Source organism: Barbus barbus, assembly GCF_936440315.1.
Source record: "Barbus barbus genome assembly, chromosome: 40".
NCBI classification, from domain to species: domain Eukaryota; kingdom Metazoa; phylum Chordata; class Actinopteri; order Cypriniformes; family Cyprinidae; genus Barbus; species Barbus barbus.
In genome coordinates, this window is record NC_136718.1 from 15,925,777 (window position 1) to 15,945,208 (window position 19,432).

General features: G+C 36.4%; 2 protein-coding genes across 6 annotated transcripts; one reads left to right on the forward strand and one right to left on the reverse strand.

Annotated features, from left to right (window-relative positions):
- Positions 1 to 2,387: 2,387 nt before the first annotated feature.
- Positions 2,388 to 12,422, reverse strand: LOC306859637 (putative E3 ubiquitin-protein ligase DTX3). 5 transcript variants are annotated; one of them, XM_079400758.1, is made up of 6 exons: positions 11,998 to 12,395; positions 11,787 to 11,834; positions 11,554 to 11,709; positions 9,131 to 9,918; positions 8,776 to 8,993; positions 2,388 to 4,555 (listed from the first exon to the last, which is right to left on the reverse strand). In XM_079400758.1, the coding sequence occupies exons 4-6, from the start codon at positions 9,902 to 9,904 to the stop codon at positions 4,480 to 4,482; spliced, it is 1,068 nt and encodes a 355-aa protein (XP_079256884.1). In that variant the 5' UTR covers positions 9,905 to 9,918; positions 11,554 to 11,709; positions 11,787 to 11,834; positions 11,998 to 12,395; the 3' UTR covers positions 2,388 to 4,479. The 5 variants fall into 5 exon arrangements, with proteins under 5 accessions (XP_079256884.1, XP_079256882.1, XP_079256883.1 ...); XM_079400756.1 differs by lacking the exon at positions 11,554 to 11,709 and having other exon boundaries at positions 11,998 to 12,422; XM_079400759.1 differs by lacking the exons at positions 2,388 to 4,555; positions 11,554 to 11,709 and adding an exon at positions 7,438 to 8,662 and having other exon boundaries at positions 8,719 to 8,993; positions 11,998 to 12,397.
- Positions 12,423 to 14,595: 2,173 nt separating this feature from the next.
- Positions 14,596 to 19,102, forward strand: LOC306859345 (prostaglandin E synthase 3-like). The gene is made up of 8 exons (XM_079400353.1): positions 14,596 to 14,807; positions 16,688 to 16,801; positions 17,029 to 17,098; positions 17,207 to 17,305; positions 17,397 to 17,486; positions 17,602 to 17,658; positions 17,792 to 17,819; positions 18,098 to 19,102. Coding segments are annotated over exons 1-8 (480 nt in total). The 5' UTR covers positions 14,596 to 14,805; the 3' UTR covers positions 18,118 to 19,102.
- The last annotated feature ends 330 nt before the right edge of the window (positions 19,103 to 19,432 follow it).

The window sequence follows — 19,432 nt, forward strand, 5'->3', positions numbered from 1 at the left end:
AAAAAGAAAATATGAGCTAGATGTGTATGCAACCTGTCTTACTTATCATGGTATCTTGACGCTAATGAGAAATCTTTAAACATACTGAACATATAATCATTATCCATACACGTGTTATTCAGGCAGACAAGCAGTACAACAAACATTCAGTGCTGTCAATCCTGACATAGAAGGAGGGGAGAATAGCGAGAGTAAGGCAATGAGGAGCAACAATTTTGTGTGGAGAGGAAAGCCTGGCTGAGCCAGATGGGCCGTGATATGGAAGAGCAGCAGATGTCCAAAAAAGCTTCGGCATGGCGCTCATACCACTGCAAAGCCTCATGATCCAGCCTGCACATGAGCATCACACACCTGAGCCATGCCAGATCTCTCCCACTAATGACATTCATGGGAATGCAAAGCTCTTGTTCAGTCTGAGTATTACTGTTGGAGTTTATGAACTATCCCAAGATTATTAAAGGCCTGGAAGATTATGACACCATTTCTATAAAGCCATTGCTGACATTAAAATAAAAGCAAAAGATGGTTAACATTATAAGGCAAGAGGGAATTATTTTATAGAATCAATTGACTTTTGTCACATATGGTAATGGAAAATGATAAAGCTGTATAAATGTGAAATAGTATTTTCTTGTAAATTTAACAGTATATATTTCATTCTCTGTGCACCAGAGAAACTGTCTTTTTATAATTTTTAAGTAAATAAATGAATTTAAATAAATGGATGAATACAAATTCAAATTAATTAATGCATTTATATAAGTATATCATTTTTATTGAAAATGTCAAAAATTATGCTGGGACAAATATATAATCTAAATCATTTAAACATACCCCACTATAATATTATGCTGACATTTCAACAGTTAAACTTTTAAAAATATGCAGCAGATCACCTAACCCTTCGCAGAGACAAGAGTACTTGGTGGTTACCCGTGCCAAGTGTTATTATTTCCATACTCTTATCTAACACGCAGATGCAGAGAGGGGTCAGGGCACTATTGTACTGTTGTAGACTGTAGAGCAGATGGGGATTCAGTGCATTGCTCAAGGGCTCACTGCCATGGTATAATCAGAGGAAATGCCCTGAGTCACATTACAACAGGGTTTTCCCATTTATAGCACAGTGCTTTTATCATGCACCACCCGTCACTGCATATCTGCCAAAATCCCCCTCAAGTATTAAAAATATTGGGAAGATGATTTAATGTGTTAGCCTTAAGGCTGATATGATAAATAAAATGTCTAATTATGGAATGGAAAGTACTTGTATTTTTTTTTAAGTCTTTTGACATCAAAAACTGTGCCCAATTCATCTCTACTGTTTACTTGCACAAAGTCATCTGTCGTTTTGTAAAAGCTGGCCAAATTAGAGAAATTCCGACATGGGCAGGCTGCGTAGCATCTCCTCTTTCTCAGAAACCATGAGCAAAACAATGCAAGGTAAAAAATACTATCAATAATAATATCAGAATCAATGGCTGCAGAGAGTAATATAAATTATTATAGTGTGGTATAGTACGTTTACTACATACTATTTACTGTTCTGAGTGTCATTCCAGATTATGGAAGCAGAGATGTCATGAGGTTCCTGATGCCTACGATGGAAATGGGCCTTTGTTTGAAATCTGGCTGGTAGGAAGGAAGAATTGTTGTTTGTATTGAATATTTTAATACCTTTTCCATACAATATTTTCCAATGTTAAGATATTAATTTTCAGAATGAGAATTCATGGTAAAATACACAACGTGTTCACTCTTTAGTCGAGTTTATAAAAGTGAAGTAGCGCCCTCTGTTGAGCATCTCAGAGCAGCGCACCGAACTGTTTTTAGGTCCAGATTTCTGTTAATAAATTTACATTTAAAAAATCTGTCCATAAACATACTTAATAAATTGAACCAATTCCACCATTATTACCCAGAAAACAAATACAGTAAATTGCATACTTTGTAATAATATGCAACACCAATAGTGGGGCATGTTGTCACAATAGGAACCTATCATTAGGGCTTTCCAGACAAATTTAATGAAGAGGCAAAACATATAAAAGAGAATATACAAAGATATCAAACCCTAGCAAAAGAAATTGTACTGAATACATTTCAATGTAATACAATTAAAATTAGTATTATTCTTCTGATAATGACACACTAGAGATCCCTTTAATAAGCAATTACTACTAATATCAAAGTTTTCTTAGAAAGTTTGTTGTAAAATCGTAATTTTACAATGTAGCTCATTCGGAGAAAAATGCATTTTGTCTGACAAGCATGACAATTCCTGGCAGGTCGTAGCTAGTTCATATTTACAGAACACTGTCATATTGCCATTTACAGAGATAAGCAGACTACCTTGAGAAGTTGAACTTGATAATAACCAACACTGTAACAGAACAGAATCCTTTTATTCAAGTATGAAAATGTAAAACACATTTTAATTGTAGCATACAATTCAATATGTAATACAAATCAACACAACTATAAAGGCAAATTATTTAATTTGAACAATCAGTCATCTGAAGAGGTCTATTTTATAAATCTGATTTTGAAGTGCATAGAATTTTGCATGACAGTAACACTTAAGTCCTACAAATCCTGACTGAATTTGTCCTTCATAACCTAAAGGTGAGAGTAAGAGAATATGGTAGCAAAACAAAACTCAAATCTGATACTGTTTTCTGTTAAGTGATACTGTAAAACATAAGCAACCTCTAACAACACACACAAAAAAACAACACAAAGTAAATGTTTTGGTTTGCGCAAAACCATTTGAGACCTGATCAACGCTTTCTAAATTATGATGCATTTTGCGAAAAGCTGAAAGACTGCTATAAGGTTAATGCTTCATATTGATCAAACTCAGTCGAACCAATACCAACAAGTAATGAGTACCGTTAGTTATAACAGGCGGTGACCTTTAGCAGAAGGCACAATAACATTTCAGTGAGAGAAATACAAAACAAATTTGATAAATCTGCTTCATGGACGACAGCAGCCTAGCATATATTTAAGATATCTGGATGAATCTCACAAAACCTAGGTCATATTTCACACAGAAATCAAAAGAAAAAAAAAAGTAAATACGTTTGGCTCAAAGATTATCATTTTGTGGTTTTTGCATGGTGTCATTTATTATAAATGTATTTCAAAATGTTATTTTTAGCTATTTAAAAAGAAATGCAATTATTTAAATTAAGTCTTTAATTTATGCAAAAAATAAGTGCATTACTGTTTTACTGTAATGTGTTATAGTAATTAATTTTATCCCAAAATTTGGGGAAATGTATCCCAATTGAATCATGAAAATATTACCAGAAAATAATGTTACACTGAAAAAAAATTCTGAATACAATCTTAATGCAAAATATAATTTCTCATTTGTTTCTTTTTGATTTTGGGGTTAAATGTGACCTGGATGTATTTTTGTGAGTCATTTGCTGTGTTACTGAATTATTTTCTACTTCAGCAAATTTTGTATGGACAAATCTGCTGATTCTTCAAAATAAACCGAGTGCTAGGCTTTGCTCCAAGTCTGAGGCATAAATAAACGCAATGGTTACAGCAAAGTTTACAGCTTTGACGTTTTAGTTTGGTTTAAGTTTTTGAAATGCCCTTTCGTTTTGACATCATTTTATAAATATATATATGTATATATATGTGTGTGTGACAGAAGTTAACTCAAAAACACACAAACAGCCTAAAAATACAAACTAGGGAAAACGGAACCAGTCAAACATAAAGCAAAAAATATTACTTTTTATGCACATCATATTAAAATGAACAACAAAAAACGAACGTTAGAAGTGATAAAAGCTAGGACAAACTGAAATCGACTTACATCTCTTTACTAGGACCTTATAATTAGAAAGGCCCACAAATAACCTCTCTAGATCCTGCACTCTGGAAGATCAGACAGAATCCACTTTAAATTCTCATAATAAAAAGATTACCTCCATTGCAAAGTGCCTCTTAGTGCTGATTACTAGAAAAAAAAGGTTGTATGGATTGTCCCAGCTGTACCCATTTAACTGTGCTATGCCATTTGTCCCTCATTTGTCTCCGTCCAGATGTTACCATCAGCTGTTGGCCAGCAGCCTAGTGATTCTAACGTGAAACAGGGAGGAGGAGGTTTGTACCGTAGATGAGGAATAGTGTACACCTTCATGACATTCACGTTTTAGAAGTCCAGAGGGTATCTTAAACTCAGCTGAGTATATTAAACAATCTGTCTCAGTAAAGTGCACCCCAGGTTTGTACCAAAGAAAATAGTGTATGTGAAACACACTGACTTCACTCAAGTAAACTAAAGAACAAAGCTAAACAAAGACTGAAATGAAACATTGTGAAACAGCGTCCTGACCAAATCAATGCTGCAGCAGATGACTGTGACTTGACTCGACACAGTGTGTTTGTGAAGAGACTGTGGTCAAGCGCACACGTTTGCCATCCTTTTGAAACTTCTCAAGTGCTCGACAAAAATCAATCAGCTGTTATTCCTTTCTCTCGCAGTTCCTCTGTCACCCGCACAAGGTATGTAGGATCTGGATAACCAAAGCTGAAAAAAAAGCAATATTAAGTTAAAGCGAAAGTTCAACTAAATGTTTTTTTGGCCTTTTCATATTAAAAGGTATGTAATGTATGAGAATACGCTACGAAAATCTCTTTTGGTGTTAAAATAGTACTGTCAGGATTCACTAAAGACGCGCAGTGAAGAATTAGCACAGTTGTTTTTGCGCCTGACCTTAAATTGAATATACAAACCCGATTCCAAAAAAGTTGGGACACTGTACAAATTGTGAATAAAAACAGAATGCAATGATGTGGAAGTTTCAAATTTCAATATTTTATTCAGAATACAACATAGATGACATATCAAATGTTTAAACTGAGAAAATGTATCATTTTAAGGGAAAAATAAGTTTATTTGAAATTTCATGGCATCAACACATCTCAAAAAAGTTGGGACAAGGCCATGTTTACCACTGTGTGGCATCCCCTCTTCTTTTTATAACAGTCTGCAAACGTCTGGGGACTGAGGAGACAAGTTGCTCAAGTTTAGGAATAGGAATGTTGTCCCATTCTTGTCTAATACAGGCTTCTAGTTGCTCAACTGTCTTAGGTCTTCTTTGTCGCATCTTCCTCTTTATGATGCGCTAAATGTTTTCTATGGGTGAAAGATCTGGACTGCAGGCTGGCCATTTCAGTACCCGGATCCTCCTTCTACGCAGCCATGATGTTGTAATTGATGCAGTATGTGGTCTGGCATTGTCATGTTGGAAAATGCAAGGTCTTCCCTGAAAGAGACAACGTCTGGATGGGAGCATATGTTGTTCTAGAACTTGGATATACCTTTCAGCATTGATGGTGCCTTTCCAGATGTGTAAGCTGCCCATGCCACACGCACTCATGCAACCCCATACCATCAGAGATGCAGGCTTCTGAACTGAGCACTGATAACAACTTGGGTTGTCCTTGTCCTCTTTAGTCCGGATGACATGGCGTCCCAATTTTCCAAAAGGAACTTCAAATTTTGATTCGTCTGACCACAGAACAGTTTTCCACTTTGCCACAGTCCATTTTAAATAAGCCTTGGCCCAGAGAAAATGCCTGCGCTTCTGGATCATGTTTAGATATGGCTTCTTTTTTTTACCTATAGAGTTTTAGTCGGCAACGGCGAATGGCACGGTGGATTGTGTTCACCGACAGTGTTTTCTGGAAGTATTCCTGAGCCCATGTTGTGATTTCCATTACAGTAGCATTCCTGTATGTGATGCAGTGCCGTCTAAGGGCCCGAAGATCCCGGGCATCCAGTATGGTTTTCCAGCCTTGACCCTTACGCACAGAGATTGTTCCAGATTCTCTGAATCTTTGGATGATATTATGCACTGTAGATGATGATAACTTCAAACTCTTTGCAATTTTTCTCTGAGAAACTCCTTTCTGATATTGCTCCACTATTTTTCGCCACAGCATTGGGGGAATTGGTGATCCTCTTGCCATCTTGACTTCTGAGAGACACTGCCACTCTGAGAGGCTCTTTTTATACCCAATCATGTTGCCAATTGACCTAATAAGTTGCAAATTGGTCCTCCAGCTGTTCCTTATATGTACATTTAACTTTTCCGGCCTCTTATTGCTACCTGTCCCAACTTTTTTGGAATGTGTAGCTCTCATGAAATCCAAAATGAGCCAATATTTGGCATGACATTTCAAAATGTCTCACTTTCAACATTTGATATGTTATCTATATTCTATTGTGAATAAAATATAAGTTTATGAGATTTGTAAATTATTGCATTCCTTTTTTATTCGTAATTTGTACAGTGTCCCAACTTTTTTGGAATCGGGTTTGTACATTTGTAGGAGTTTCCCTTTCAGACACAAAATTTACGGGAGGAGAGTATTAAAATGAATCACGCAACGCAATTTATTAACGTTTGCACTCATTAAATAATTTGACGCCCCCCAAAAAAGCATGTCTTAAAGCAGGTGGACATTTGCGCTGCTCTTGGTAGATTGTGCTGGTCATTATGGAAATGATCTGGCTGCGTCTGTGTTCTTTAATGTGTGCATTGTTATTAGAACACCTGCAGAATTATCAGTAATATTTTACTCTGTCCATGTTCAGTAACGCTTGCGTTACAACACACTTTTAGCCCCAATTTTTTTTTTTTTTATTTAAAGTCGGGCTCCGACTTTTTTATGTCCCTAGGGCCGGGCTTCGGGCCAATATTCACGTCATAGTTCAGACGTGGGCTGGTCCTCTGGCCTGTTTTAGGCTTCATCTTATCTTTATATTTTAGACATCCATCAATTATTGTATTATATATTATATATTTATCATGTCTGTGTGGCATGTATTCGCTGTCTTTCGGTTCATTTTTGTGAAGCGCTCCTGTTCAAGATAAAAGCACAGCGTTTTCTTGACATTGTGAGTGCACACATATAAAAGTAGACCCTTTTAGGCAAGTCATGATGATTTGAGAAGGCTAAATTTATCAAACATAAGCTATGATCAGCCTGCCGGTCTGCCGCTGGCCGCTACTTTAAGAAAGAAAAAACGTATTTAATGAACAAAAAAATGCTCCAAAAGTTTTTTTCTAAATGAACTTAATAAAAAGCCGGAACGAAATATAAACACTTTGCCATTAGGGCAGGGCTCTAGTACATTTTGTCATTTTAGAATGTTAAGTTCTACTTCTGTAGATATTTTGGTGAAAGTAACTCAAAAGTATTACAGGAGTCATGTAACGCATTACAATTCTGAGACAGTAATATTGTAAGGTAAGGAATTACTTTTAAATAACAGTAACAAGTAATCTGTAATGTATTACAGTTTGGAAGTAACTTGCACAACACTGGTTTCAGTCGCCACCCCGAACACCGCCCACTGTCCCATCCATCCTCCAGCCACAATTAATCAAGACAATGTATATACAATTACAAATGATTATAAATCATCAGTTTGTTGTTTTACTCACATGCACACAGACATTATTCCATACACAATAGTCGTGAGATGCAAGAAATCTTTAGACGCACCCATAACAACAAAAGACCACACTTTATTGAACCTTTATTGGCCTGCAAATGCAAGCATTTTTGACGATCGTTTCTGTCAAGTCTGTTCGCTTTATTTCGTTTAACCACAGCTGTCGTTGTTTTTTTGTCTGGCAGTGGCAACAGGTATGCCATCGAATTTCTAATTTGAGGCTGTATTACATCGATTCTGGCACCCAACATCACAACAAGTTGATATTTTAAGCTCCTTATGTAGTCGAATCTGCACTGGTTTGGATTGAGCGCCTCCAGTTTTCCCTTTGTTTTGCATCCAGCTTAGCGCGGTGACGTAAGTGTGACGTCAGCCTTAACTAGTTACCTGTGGTTAGCCTGGCCGTGCGTCACTCAGAAAACAACAGGCCAATCAGAAGAGAGGCTCATGAATATTAATTAGACAGCCCAAAATCGACCTGTTCTTAGCAGAGCTCCTGAAAGGGGAGCTGTAAAAATATATTGAGATGGTTTTTGGTACTTATACTGCAAATATATATTCTTAAGGACATCAAAACCTAAAATAAAACTCCAGAAAGGTGTACAATATGGGACCTTTAAGGAATTGCGCTGTAACGCTACTTTTCCCAGTTTAGTAAATCTGGCCCATAATGTATTTGGTCTTGGTGGAATAGATCTGCTACACTGCTGCTGCTGTTGGTTATTTCTGTAGATTATTGCTGCTGCTGCAAGCAAGTACAGGAACTTGCTACTGCCAATACATACAGAGATACGGTGCTGTGAGTATTTAAGAAACACCACTGCTGCACAAATAGTATATAAAATAGCCTGTAGCAGATCTATACAGGTGGAGCTGGGAAGGTGGAGGGTTTCAGAGGAACTCTGAAGGCACACTGCAAAATGCTCAAGTAGACGCTAACCAACCATTTAAATGTAAAGCAGCAAGCTCTTTGGCTGCGTATGCTACATGAACCAAGTCATTTAACGCTGTGAATATCATCAGTAACGTTAAGAACCCATCAGCCTGCGCCATCTAGAGTTTCATGAAAGAACTTAACATTTTTGATAAATTAAATGAACAAATGCATAAATGTCATTTGAAAAATGTAGTGGGATAACTCCAAATTTTGACTCTCACCCAAACCAACGGCTTTAAATTTTAAAGTTTTATGTTCAAGTCTAAAAGCAATTCCAGGGAAGAGACGCCTGTCGTATCACTGATTCCCCAGATATAATTTAGCAAGCAACTATTAAACTGCATACCATCGTGGTCCGCCCCATATGGAGGTCTTGTGGTGGATATCATTCCAGGTAATAACATTATGCATGCCGGTGGTCATGGAGGTGCCTATGGTGAAGAGGAGGCGCTGCTCAAAGGCCCGCCGCAGCATGCGGAGGACACGGTTTCCCTCAGGGCTGTCTGGCAGGTATGCCACCCGGTCTGTGCCTGGATACCTCACCCCAGGGTTTGGATGCTCTTGCTGAAAGAATTTTAAAACATAACAGTGTGCGATTATAGTTTCCGTGTGGAATTTTTATGTGCTATATAATAAAAACTGGTCTGAGGTTATCTGAATGTAAAACACGCTGCTGTTTTCTGACTTTAGGCAGTACTTACCACTTGCAAACCGGGAGGGAAACTGTAAATAATGCATATGCAGCCATAACCTTCATGGCCAGGAAGCTCCAGGTCTGGGTCTCTTTCAACCATCATGGTCCCATTAGCTGGTTGGTTACCGATAAGCTGCCCATACACCAGCCTGCACACAGGACACGCTTTTTTGACTTGAAACGCCTGTTCTAAACAGGACCGACAGAACGAGTGGCCACACTTGTCCAGTGTTGTCTTTTCCACCATTTCGCCCATGCAGATAGAGCAAACGGTGCTCTCTTCTTCATGAGCGATGGCTAATTCGGTGCCGGTCCTTGCTATGGCCTCATGTTGCATGGGTAAAACCACACAGGTGTCCATGTCTGTATTTTTCCTGTATTTCTGCTGTTGCCTCTGCGAGCGCCGTGGTTGAGGGGGAGGCGGAGGCAACAAGCTCCCTTCCCCGTCGGGTTCCATTGCCGTCATGCATGGTAAGAGGGAACGTTTCCTTTTAGGAGCGGTTTCTTGTTTGGTCATTTCTTTCCGGGCACAGCGGCATAAGTCTATGAAAGCTTTCCGTGTAACAGGAGAAACCGGCCCCTCCATCATTCCAGGTCTGGCCACCGGGGAGAGCCGCACGGCACAGCAGCCGCCACGCTCCCCGCGCCGGATGATGTCCGCACTCAGTCCCTGCTTGTCCTCGAAGTCGACCAACCAGGATCGTCCTGCAGCTGCAAGGTAATCCCACACTGCCTGCGACACCAGCACCTCGTCACTGCCCTGCCCCGCTCGCACGCTCATCTCATCAGATGAAACTGAGAAAAAAGAGATCAGTTTGCAACAGTCAACATGAGGCCACCATGAACATTAAAAATGTTGCAATTATTTAGTATTTTGCTTATTTTCTTGTGATAAATATGCTACATTTGACACTATACCAAACATAAAAATAATTATTAGCTACTTGAATTTATTACAGTATTTTCAGTTAAAAACACACAGAGTGTAAAAAGTAAATAAAATATTTTTTATTAAAGAATTTATTATATATTATCTAAATCTATCTATCTTTTTTTTTGAAGAAGAAGTGTATTTTTAGGTGACTGACTATTTCCTCAGATTTTTACCATTTTAAATAACCATTTAGCTTCTTTTTTTTTAAATCTTTTTAAACAGTTTTATGTAGTCTTAAGAACATCATAATTATAAAAAGAAATTTGTAAGAATTATATATAGCTAAATATATAATAATAATAATCATATACACTAACAATCAAAAGTATTTGAACAGTAAGATTTTTGTTTTTTAAAGAATTCTCTTCTGCGGCATTACAGCAAAAGCAAAAATATTGTGAAATATTTTTACTATTTAAAATAACTGCTTTCTATTTGAGCGTACTTTAAAATGTAATTTATTCCTGTGAACAAAGCTAAATTTTCAGCAGCAATCTCCAGTCTTCATTTTTTCAGGATTCTTTTATGAATAGAATGATCCAAGAATCAGCATTTATCTGAAATAAAAAGCTTTTGTAACATTATACTCTATACCATTCAAAAGCTTGGAGTCAGTATTTTTTTCTCTCTTTTTAGGGGCGGGGGGTGGGGGGAGAAATTATAGAAATGAATACTTTTCCCTACAAGTTTGCTTTAAATAGATCAAAAGTGATGATAAAGACATTTATAATGTTACAAAAGATTTTTCAGATAAATGCTGTTCTTCTGAACTTTCTATTCATCAAAGAAACCTGCAAAACTCTCAGCTGTTTTCAACAAAATAATATTAAATGTTTTTATTACTATAATAATAAATGTATTTATTGCTGTTTTTATAATATTAGAATTATTTCTGAAGGATCACGTGACTGGAGTAATGATGCAAAAAATTCAGTTATGAAATCACAGGAGTAAATTACATTTTAAAATATACTCAAAAAGAAACAGTTATTTTAAACTTTTAACTGGTAGTGTATAATTATAAATATTTGTCATATTTATCTATCTACATTTATATTGTTTATTCATTTTTAAATCATTTTATGTAGTTTCTCATTTAATATGAGGTCCTAAGATCAGGTTAGTAATTATACAAAAATGTTAAAATGCTGAATAAATTAGTTTTAGATCAAATATAGCTCGTCACTACAGGACACTGCTGTGACTGATTGGTGTCACATTAACTAACCAATTACAGAAATGGTCAACCTTTTACCTTATTACAGTTTTTGAGGTTGAATATTAGCTTGCGCTTGTTATCAGTTCACCCTTTTCTTGTCAGGAGAAACATATGATGAATAATACACGTGTAATGAGTCAACCCTGCATAAATTCACAATACTTCACACCTGACAAGAGCTGCAGGGTGGCATGCAAATTCTTCTCAGCCAGATTTTACAAGCTCCTTGCGCTTAATCTCTTATATTATTAGGTTTAATCATCATAATATCATTTACCCTTTCACAATCCAATCGGTTTGTGGCTGTGCAGCAGAAGGGTGGAATATTCTAGACAATGAAGTTTCTTGCATGAATAGGCTGTGCTGAGTATTGCTCGTTCAACACCAACAGGCAGCTGTGCAGAATCACATCAGCTGCTCTGAAATGTGTTCACTGTATAAACAAAGGATCGTTCTGCTCATGAATGTCACTTGATGCTTGCAGTGATTACATTATTGAAATTAAATTACCTTGTGATCCCATAAATTCTCGTTAATTGCAGTAACAGGCCTATTTCCCTGTTTTAGAAAAAATATACAAGTTAGATCAAGACATTGTTTATTTTGCGGATTGTCCAGCAGATGAAGAAAATGATGGCAGTTATTTGCTAAATAATAATAACAATAATGTGAAAACACATTGGGATGAAGCCTATTGTGTTGGTGTAATAAATAAATTCACCTTTTGTAGTGACTTCGCCGGAAGAGATTAATGTAAACTACTGCAACTGGAGAATGCCTGAAGTCAACAGACGACCGCTGCATTGAACGTGCCTTAAAACTACAACAATCCTGGCGAATTAATGCTTGGGATATCCTATTCAAATTCGGATGACACCAGCTCAGTCTCTTTGTGGTTTTTCAATTCCCCGTCCTTGGCCACAGGAAGACAACAAGCGTACAAAGAACATCGTTGACTGTCACGACGAAACTGTTTCTCCTTGAGCTCCTTCGCGACACTAACTCGGCGTCTCTATGTCACATTTCGTTATCACGAAGTTCCCTTTTAGTAATTACAGTGAAAAATCCCCTGAATGCCAGATAATGTAGGCAGGAAGTTCGTCATTCTAGTCTGTTGTCTGAGCCGGATTAGAGATTACCGGATATGACCGCGGTGTGGCGCTCTTTTAAGACCACATCATCAATCCCCTTGTAATGTTATGGTCTGACTTTTGTGTTTTTTCTTATTAACCCCGTCTGTATATATTAACGGGAGAGATAGATATTTTAAATTTATAAGCATTTGCAATTATCACTTTATTAACTTTGCTGTGTATTATTATTATTATTATTATTATTTAATTATTTGAATTGATTTATTTTAATGGCACTTTTTGTGTATTGATGCTGATGCAAATCATCATGCCAATAAAGTGATAGATAGATAGATAGATAGATAGATAGATAGATAGATAGATAGATAGATAGATAGATAGATAGATAGATAGATAGATAGATAGATAGATAGATAGATAGATAGATAGATAGATAGATAGATAGATAGATAGATTTAATTTTAAATATCATTTTAACATTACTGCCATTTATTATTAGTTGTAGTAGTATTATTTCTTCCTTCATCTTCCTTCGTCTTCAATCATTTAATTTATTTATTTACTTCGCCTTATTTATTTTCAGTACTACTTATTGTCTATATTGTAATTGTTGATAAACTTGACAATAAAGTTTAATTTTGACTCTAGATAAGAGAAAAGTAACAAAAAGAAAACATACTACAAGAAAAATGTTTATAACCTTAGTATAAATACGTATGAGTCCTGCATCAGCTGACGTCCTGCACAGTCTAGGCGGAGCGAAGTTCGCGTTACCAGTTCCAGCATTGCAGGTGGAGGTTGGTGAAATGCCTTTATCACTACGGCGATTACAACTGAGTATGACTTATTGGACTACATTACAGGGACATAGACAGGAACACCCAACCAAAGCAGTTTTGAACAAGTGTTGGGAACATGGACGCAAACAATTTGATAGTTTTGGTTGGGTAAGAGATAGTCAAGCTGAGAAGTTGGGCTTGACAAAGATTTCCCATAGATGCACAGTAGCATTATCAGCTATTCCCCCTTGGTTTTTCCCCATGCCTGCAGTGGATTTTGAGATTTCTAAAATATCAAAACACAGTAGAGAGTGTGGTGGGATGAATAATATGGTGCAACAATATTTAAGTGATAAATATAATGATATGGTGCAAATATATACAGATGGCTCAAAGGACCCAGACACAGGAAGGACAGGAGCAGCAGTATATATCCCAGAGTTTGACATTTCAATTAAACATAGAACTTCAGATAATTTAGCAGTTTATTCTGTGGAACTCTTAGCTATTTTATTAGCATTAATAAAGATAGAAGATTTTAAGCCAAATAAGTTTGTTGTCTGTTCAGATTCTATGGCAGCATTGGTCAGTATTTTAAATCTCCAATCTACATGTAGACTTGATTTAGTGTATGAAATTTTTCAGAGTCTATACAGACTGAGTCATAGGGATACAACTGTATGTTTTATTTGGGTTCCAGCACATGTTGAAGTGGATGGCAATGAAGTGGTGGACTCCCTGGCCAAAAAAGCCCTTAGTATGAATTCAAATCAACTAGATGTGCCATTAAGTAGAAATGAAATTAAAACTATAATTAAAGCTAAAGTAAACAAGTTATGGCAAAAACAATGGCATACAAATTCAAAGGGGAGGTTTCTCCATAAGATTCAACGACAGGTTCCTTCAAAAAGACAGGGTAACTGGAGCAGGAGGGGGAAATAATAATCACAAGACTGAGAATAGGTCATTCTAATCTTAATTATAATCTCAACATTATAGGGAAACATAATAATGGTCAATGTTCAACATGCAATCAAGCAGAAACTGTGATACATGTTTTAATAGATTGCCCAGTGTATAATGCTGAGAGGGAAGTCCTGCTAGATAGTGTCAAAGCATTAGGATACACTAGACTAGCAGTAGAAGATATGCTTTCTTTTTCTGCAGTTAGACCATCAGCATGGAAGCATGTTATGACATTTCTAAAGTCAACTAGATTATATGAGAGAATTTAAAAGTTTAAAGGTTTATTTTTGTTTTTTTTTTATTTTTATTTTTATTTTTAGTCCCTATTGATACTCCACACCCACAACAGTCGGTGGCGGTAATGCACCATTTTGGATGCCAACCGCCAATAAATTAAAGAAGAAGAAGAGGTTCGCGTTACTATGGAGACGCATTTTCTCAGGGTGCGCGCATGGCGCGGAGCGCGCAGCAGAAGTCACTAGAAACGTTGAGATGATGCGTCACAGCGCGCGGCGCCAGTGAGTAGACACGCGCGGATCCGGTGCAGGTTGACAGAGCGGCGCATAAACAGCTAGCTTCCGTCTTTTTGCATTCGTTTTGATCTGACAGCACGATTTCCAAACACTACCACAGGCGAGAGGACGCGAGTGGCAACGCAGATTTTGGTGAAAACTGAAAGAAGATATCGACATGTGAGTTTGGCCGGCAGTGATAAGGATATACTAACTAATTAGCTAACGTTAGTTAGCAAGTGTGTTCATAACCTCTATCAGGGAAACAGGGGTTTTCTCGCATACGGCTATTACATACGGACATTAAGGAGAATACTAGTCATTCTCAGGAAGACCGTTTTAAATTTAATAGAAAGAAATCGTAATCGGTGGTGAAAATAGCGCACATTGTTCCTACAGCAGAGCTTAGCTAGCTGGTTAGCATTTAGATAGTTTAGGCCTGTAGTTACTACATAGTGCACACCTAACATCAGAGCTGCTGCTCAGTTTACTATAACATGATTCTTTTTATTTAAGCTTTCATCTGCATTACCGTAAAATGTACTAGCAAAATTTACGACCTTGATTAAGCCTTATACAGATCAGGACATGCAGGATGTTCCCTGCTGAAAAATAAAAACATGCTTAATTCAGCCTAAATTGGTTTGCTGGTTTATGATGGTATTAAAACCTGGTTATGCTAGTCTTCCAAGACTCAGTGCTCAGTTGGGTGACCAGTTAAGAGTCTTCATTTGCTGTCCAGGGCTAATCAGGCTGGGATGTGTTGGAATGTTTGGGATACTGTTCATCATACTGTGTGACCACCCAGCATTCAGGATAAACCACCTGAGCTTCAGTTTGGCTAGGCATAGAGACCCTCTTAATCCAACTTAAATTTGCTGATGTAACTTGGTTTAAGATTGCAGCAGGAACTAATCATGATGATTCGAATTTCAAATATGGCCAGTAATACAGCAAAATTAAACACAACATAATGTATTGCAAGTGGAACAGCTTGACATGTTAATTGATACGATTAAATTAACCATCATTTATCTCTCCTTATGTTAAATTACACTTATTTGCATGAAACATGCACTACCATTCAAAAGCTTGGGATCAAAAATATATGTATTTTTAATTAATCTGTTTATTACATGCATTAAATTGATCAAAAGTCACGGTTAAGACATAATGTTCCAAAAGATATTTCAAATAATTACAATTTTGTATTCTGCATGAAATGCATAATGGGTTCCACAAGTAGCACTGCTTTTTCCCCAACACAAATAATAAGAAATGTTTCTTAAGAAGCAAATCAGCATATTAGAATGATTTCTGAAGGATCATGTGACACTGAAGACTGGAGTAGTAGTGAAGCTGAAAATTCAGCTTTGCCATCACAGGAATAAATTGCATTTTAAAAAATAATAAAATGAAAAACAGTTTTTAAATATTAATAATATTTACAATATTACTGTTTTACTGTACCTTTGAACAAATGTAGCCTTGGTTAGCTTAAGAGACTCCTTTCAAAAGCATTAATATCTTGCTGAACGTTTGAAGGTAGTGTATGTCCGAGGTGTGACAAGTATTAGTAGTCAAGTATGTTGGGGCTTGTGGTTACTGTTAGCCTATCCCTACAATCCTTAGCCAGTGGTCATGCATTTAAAGTGCAGTACAAGATTGAATATTAATTATTACTCAATCACTTCCTTATTGCTAGGGCTTGTTTCTGCCGTTGTGACTATTATAGTGGTGAAGCCTTAAGTAGCTTGCTAAGAGGCCATGCATGAACCTGCCAATCGATACAAACTTGTTGCCACGGTAACGTCATTGTTGCTCCACCCCCGACCAAGGCCTCCAGCTTGCACATCTTAATTTAGAGCTGCACTTTTAGTGTGGAGTTTGCCTTTTAACAAATGCACTTAGCTGGTTGCTTAGTTCGCCATGTACCCCATTAGAACTAAATGTGTATTTTAACTGTCATATTGAAGTCTAGTTTAACGTTGTATTGAAATTCTGCAGGTTTTTTCAGTTATATTTTAATTCCACATGTTTTAATTTCATTCGTTTTGCAGGCAGCCAGCAACTGCCAAGTGGTATGACAGACGGGAGGCTGTCTTCATTGAATTCTGTATAGAAGACAGCAAAGATGTCAAAGTTAAATTTGACAAAACAAAGCTTGATTTCAGGTGCATTTTATTCCAGTCATTGTTAAAAGTGTGTTTATACTCTGCTGCAAAATTCAGTCATTTTTATATTGTCATTACAAATATAATTATTCAGTGTACTGCCATGAACCGATGTTTAATATGTTTATTAATGAAGAATTTTATGCCATAATGATACTCATTCCAAATGTTTTCATCTGCATTGCAAATGTTAATGCAATTGTAATATGCTGTATTTTTTGCTTTAGTTGTGTTGGAGGCACGGATAACATGAAACACCATAATGAAGTAGAACTATTTGAGTCCATTGACCCAAATGTAAGTACGCCACCTGATGGGTTTTGTTCTAATTCAGGTTGTAAGAGCTCAATCTGCATGGCTCATGTATTATTGTGTGTTACACTGAGCCCGGTTATTCTTTTGCAGGATTCGAAACACAAACGCACAGACAGGTCTGTGTTTTGCTGTCTAAGAAAAGCAGAACCTGGCAAGTCTTGGCCAAGGTTAACAAAAGAAAAAGCAAAGGTCAGTATTAGGTCTGTTTAAACTTTTAAAATGTAACTTCATTTAGTAATAAGATCATGTTAATTAATGTTTCTCAATGTTCTTTGTGCAGCTTAACTGGCTCAGTGTTGACTTCAATAACTGGAAGGACTGGGAGGATGACTCTGATGAAGAATTGTCCAGTTTTGACCGTTTTTCAGAGGTTCGTGTTTATATATATATAAAATATTACTATTAATAATATACATATTCTGTGAATTGTGTAAAGGGAAAATAAATCATACTCATTTTTGTTTTTATTAAATTTTTTCTTGAAGATGATGAACAACATGGGTGGGGAAGATGACCTACCAGATGTGGATGGTGCAGATGATGTGAGAATTATTCAAGCCATAATGTTGTGGCCAGAAGAATACAGTTATCTTAGTTATACTCATCAGTTCATTAGGCATCCTATTATTTAACTAAATTCTATGCTAAAATGTTGTTTTTTTTATCTCATTCCAGGAGGAGTCTGCAGATAGTGATGATGAAAGTACGTTTTCTTAAATTTTCCCTCCTCTGTGTGACGTTTGTTTGTTCAAAATCAGTACATATGAACAATATATATATATATATATATATATATATATATATATATATATATTTATATATATATATATATATATATATCTATATATATCTTAGCGGTTATAGCTTTATGTAGTATTAATGAAAAAAAAAAACTTGACCCATTTGTTTAAAAAAAAAAAAAAAAAAAAAGTTAAAACATTTATTTATTAATTTATTTACTATTAATTTATTTTCCCCCAGAAATGCCAGACCTTGAGTAAAGGGAGAGCACACCGTCATGCAGAAGAAAGCAAGAATTTTCACTTAACACTAAAATGAAGAGAGAGACTAAGTTTGAGTTGGTAGCCATTTAAAAACTGCATCGGTTTTGAAACTGTTTTTCAAGGTCTTTCTGCAGAAAGTCACAAGGGATGAATTTTTACTGTTGTGCTGATGGCAACGTCTGCCCCTCAACAATACACTCTTTACTTTTCTGTTCTGCATGGACAATTACGAGCTCTCAATGATGTATTGTGGACACCATTTATGGTCAGTTTACTCAATGGCTTTTACAGTCTTGGGCTTTTTCCTCAATGTCAGTGGGGTTATTGCATCATGTAACGTATACATTGTAATTTGTAGTAATGGAAAAAGGACATGAATGACTTTATCGACATATTCTGCCCTCTCCCTCTCATTCAAACTACATTTTATTTAATTATATTCTTTTGTTTGTCTTGAGGTTCCGATTTCCTTGTGTGTGAGCGAAAGGAACATTTGATTTTCACTAGTGCTGGGTTTGAAATCAGAATGGCATATTCAAAGCCCTTGCACTGATTCATTGATAAACCCATGTTTTATGTGTTTTAGCTGCAGTTTTGCCCCTCAGATAGGTTTATGTGTTAATCCAACATGTTCAAAGTACATAGTCCTGTCTGTACACACTGCTTTATGAAATGATTTCAGGTTGGCAGTTAGTATTTGTTGTTTTGTATCACACTTAGACGTGTAGCAGGCAATTGTACACTGGTTTCTTCCATATATGTAAAGAGAAGTGATTAAAAAAAGCATATGCCTCACTGCTGTACAGAACAAAGGGTAACTTATCAATAGGTGACCAATTTGTGTTTGCAGTCTTAATATCAATGCAGGTGTGACTAAAAGATGAAAACAATGTGACCTGTCAATTCAGGTTTATACATTTCAGTTTGTTAAACGCAGTGAGGTTTTTGTCTACATATTTCTAATAAACTGTCTCTAAACAACACTTTGAATTCTTTATCCTTTACTTGCACATCTAGGATCAAGGACCATTTGCAGTAGTGTGTTATTTCAGACAATATTAGACAATATGTTAAACCCTTGGTTAAAGTGTAATTTTAATTTAATTCAGCTTTTCTATTTTACGTTATAATGTTTTTACTTACAATTTGACAGAAAGCATGTACAATTAACTCAATTCTAGATATGAGGTTTGTCGTGTTGAAACTGTTAAAACTGATATTGCATTATGAAATCTAGATTTATCAAATCGATGACAGAACAACATCTGTCGGTGCCTGCCCACCCTACACGTCTGCAGAAATTCCGGAACAT